This window comes from Echinococcus granulosus (genome assembly GCF_000524195.1).
Source record: "Echinococcus granulosus chromosome Unknown EG_S00001, whole genome shotgun sequence".
Lineage (NCBI taxonomy): Eukaryota > Metazoa > Platyhelminthes > Cestoda > Cyclophyllidea > Taeniidae > Echinococcus > Echinococcus granulosus.
In genome coordinates this window covers 1621071-1624335 of record NW_020170381.1, presented here as the reverse complement: position 1 = coordinate 1624335, position 3265 = coordinate 1621071, and the positions used below count along the sequence as shown (strand labels likewise).

The 3265-nt window shown below is 43.1% G+C and overlaps 1 protein-coding gene across 1 annotated transcript; it reads right to left on the bottom strand. All coding sequences in view use genetic code 11, as the record gives it.

Annotated features, from left to right (window-relative positions):
- Positions 1–286: 286 nt before the first annotated feature.
- On the bottom strand, positions 287–2054 carry EGR_00187 (hypothetical protein; the record flags this gene model as incomplete). Its single annotated transcript, XM_024489436.1, has 3 exons — positions 287–674; positions 1660–1810; positions 1991–2054. The coding sequence occupies 3 exons, from the start codon at positions 2052–2054 to the stop codon at positions 287–289; spliced, it is 603 nt and encodes a 200-aa protein (XP_024356114.1).
- Positions 2055–3265: the final 1211 nt, after the last annotated feature.

Here is a 3265-nt window from a genome sequence, read left to right as displayed (position 1 = left end):
CGCGCTCCCCCCTTACCGTCTGCATGTACATGTGGGTGTGTGTGGGTACTACGTGAAAGGAGTGGTTCCTGTGAGAAGCCAAAATCAAAGGAGACGCACCTGGTAAACGGTGTTAAGATGGTCCACTTTTTTCCACCAAATTACAAGGGGAATACATAATGAGAGTGAGAAAGAGACTTGTTGGCTGACTAGACTCTGAGGGAAAAGCAGAAGAACACGTGGGAGTGGACTGCTGCAGCCTTTTTCCACTTCACAGCACAGGAGAGTCGGTTTTACTTTTTTAAAGTTATCCAACTCTTTTGCAGCATTTATGATGGAATATTGCAACCACACCCTTCTTAGTACAACTGCATTCATTCCAAGCCTGGAAAAGTATAAATTTGTCCTTCATGATAAATGCACTGCAACAATTACAAATTATTCTAAAAGGAAGGGATATGTAATTATGGTAAGGTTTAATGCTGGCTGGCCCTCCACCAAGAATTAATCCCATAACTCTTATCGTATAAATAAATATCAACAAAATATTGTAACCTCTGCTGTGCCAATCTATGAATCTACAAAGGTAGGCGGATATTAGCATTACCTTTATGTAATCAAGTCTCTGAAGTTTGGAATCCCAATTTGATATGAGACTATTCATTACATAACTCACCAATATGTCCCATCTAGCACTTATAAAAAGCAAAATGATTATTCTACAATTCTTGAAAAGTCTCTCCGTACGCAAAAAGATAATAAGTGACATTCAATGCTATCCTGAATATCTTTGGGCACATCCACTATCGATATCGGTATTATTGACAAGGAACTTACTAAAGGAAAACTGCAATGGATGTGTATTTTTCGGAGAGTAGCCATCTTGTAACTTAAACCCATAACCCTCATTTGTCGTTTAATCTAGGTAAGTTTATTCTTTGTGTTTCATGATTGCGAAACGGTAATCTATACATTTGTGACTTTACAACACTTTTTTTTCATTTTCTCGCTTAGATTACACTATTCTGGATTTTACCAAGGTGGGCGTGACTCAGACAGTTACTCACTAACAAACAGTCTGCAACGATATAAGGACGAAACGGCGATTCCCTCTACCGAATCCATTGAAGGTCATTTAGCAAGGCTATCTCAAGTTCATTCATGGTTACATGCAAAAGAGGTTAGTGTAGGTCAACTCAAACTTCTCACTTATGCCAACGGGTCTATCGTCGATACTGGCTGTGATTTTAGTGCTGATGTAGCTACTGGGAACGGGAAGTGGTGAGTATGCTAAGGGCTCGCTTAAATGGCCGCGGCATTGGCGGCGGCAATGGTAGTGGTGAAGACGGCGGTATTGCCGCACTTGCGGAAGACAGCAACAATATGAAGGGGCACGACATCAACAACAATGGCAACAAAACATTAACATCGCCTTATCAATGAGCTACTCAACTACAACTACGACTACTACTACTGCCGCTTCTGCTGCAGCAGCTACGGCGAACTACATCATACGAAAACGGGACAACAACAAAGTTGGACGCTGACAAACAAACACAAAGAATACCTTTGATGGTCATCTACCCTAAGAGATGTAAAACAAAAAGACCGGTGTAGTAAACTACGTACAATCAGAATCAACTCGTGGGGGAAACTTTTGGTGATATTCGCATCAATCACTCAAACACTGAGATAATACTGCAATAGAAGAGGAAATTGTTGCCTAAACGCTGGAATTGTAAAGGTCCTGGATGAAGAGCAATGTGAGTCGAATTTAAGCTAGTGGAATTTTTTGACATCAGGGGATTTTCTAAGGGCTTCACAACTCTTTCTTGCACAAAAGTAAAAAAAGAAAATCACTTTTATCTGGATTTAGCTCAGACTAAATTAGGCAGTAACGTTTGCATCAAAGTAGTAAAATCGAGCAAGTTGGTAAGATTTTTAGATCTATTTTATGCCCTAAATATAAATACCGTTTCCTTTTCTTAAATTTGGAGGTTTGGGGTGTTACTTTTTTGTTTTTTTTTCAATACTTTTTCACAAACAAGAAACCACCAGTGTAATAACGGTTCCATCAGCACTGTCGTCATTCACAGGTTAAAATACGGTCTGTGCACGGCGATTGCGTACTAAAAAGTAAGCCACAGACTTTGGGATAGCTCTTGGTGCAAATTAGCCGCCGCAAATCGACCAGCAGCCAAATCCACACTTCAGATGCCCGGTAAAGGTGAGCACAGGAGGTCTATCTCATCCATCTCCACTAGTCCGTCTGATTATGTGACAAAGGAAGAGACGAAGGCGGAGGGAGGGGAGGAGTCACCGTTCAAGGCATGACACACTGTGTGGGGATGCGAGAGGAGAGGGGAAGTGGGTCGATCTGTGAGAACTCATTTCACCTGTCTCAAATCGGGTGATCAAGTAAAACTGACGACTGGTAGCCTGTGTTCGCACGTATACACGCACCCACGCGCATTTCGGTTCTTTTTCTTTGAAGTCCTTGTCGCGAAATCTCATTCCTCTTGCGCGCACCCACGCACGTACGGGCGCACACTCCACACAATTGCAAGTGCACGTGCGCGCACTGGTAAACAACTGTCCGCGTGCCTGCCCGTCCGCCATGCACGTCCGCACGCACGCACACTGCACCAGGCATGGCGAAACATCAAAAGAATGCGAAGCTACGATTACGAGCCGCGCACACACGCACACACATTCGGAGTGAGGAAAGCGCGCCCGAAACGATAAAATGCGAGAAATGCGAACGGGCGAGAGGAAACCCCCGCGGTGTTTGTAATCGGCCGCTGTAGCAAATGTCGAACGGGAGGGGGCAGGAAACGCCTTTTTATGTGTGCTGCGATGCCGAGGATGTTTGATGAAGTGTCCCTACTTGATGAAATCCCACTGCGATTGCCCAAAATACGCTAAAGCCAAGCGCCTCAGAAGTCGAAATTGCATCGGTGGAGCTAAGCTACTTTACACATTGTCATGTATAAAAATAACGGGGATTTATGCGCCTTTTAATTACGTTCTTCTCGCTCCTCTCAGCATGGTTGTGCATTTTCAGCCATATTCTATCCAATCCACCGCGACTTTATGTAATTTTTCGGGTCACAAACAAAATTGCATTCCTACAGAATCAAGCAGACTTTTTTTACTATTCCTTGTTACATTTTCACCATTAACATACTTTATATCGTGAAGGATTTTGTTCAACTCATCTTAAGAACGCAGATCCATGTCAAACCTTGCAGTTGCCTAAAGGAGAAATACCCAGTTATGGTAGACA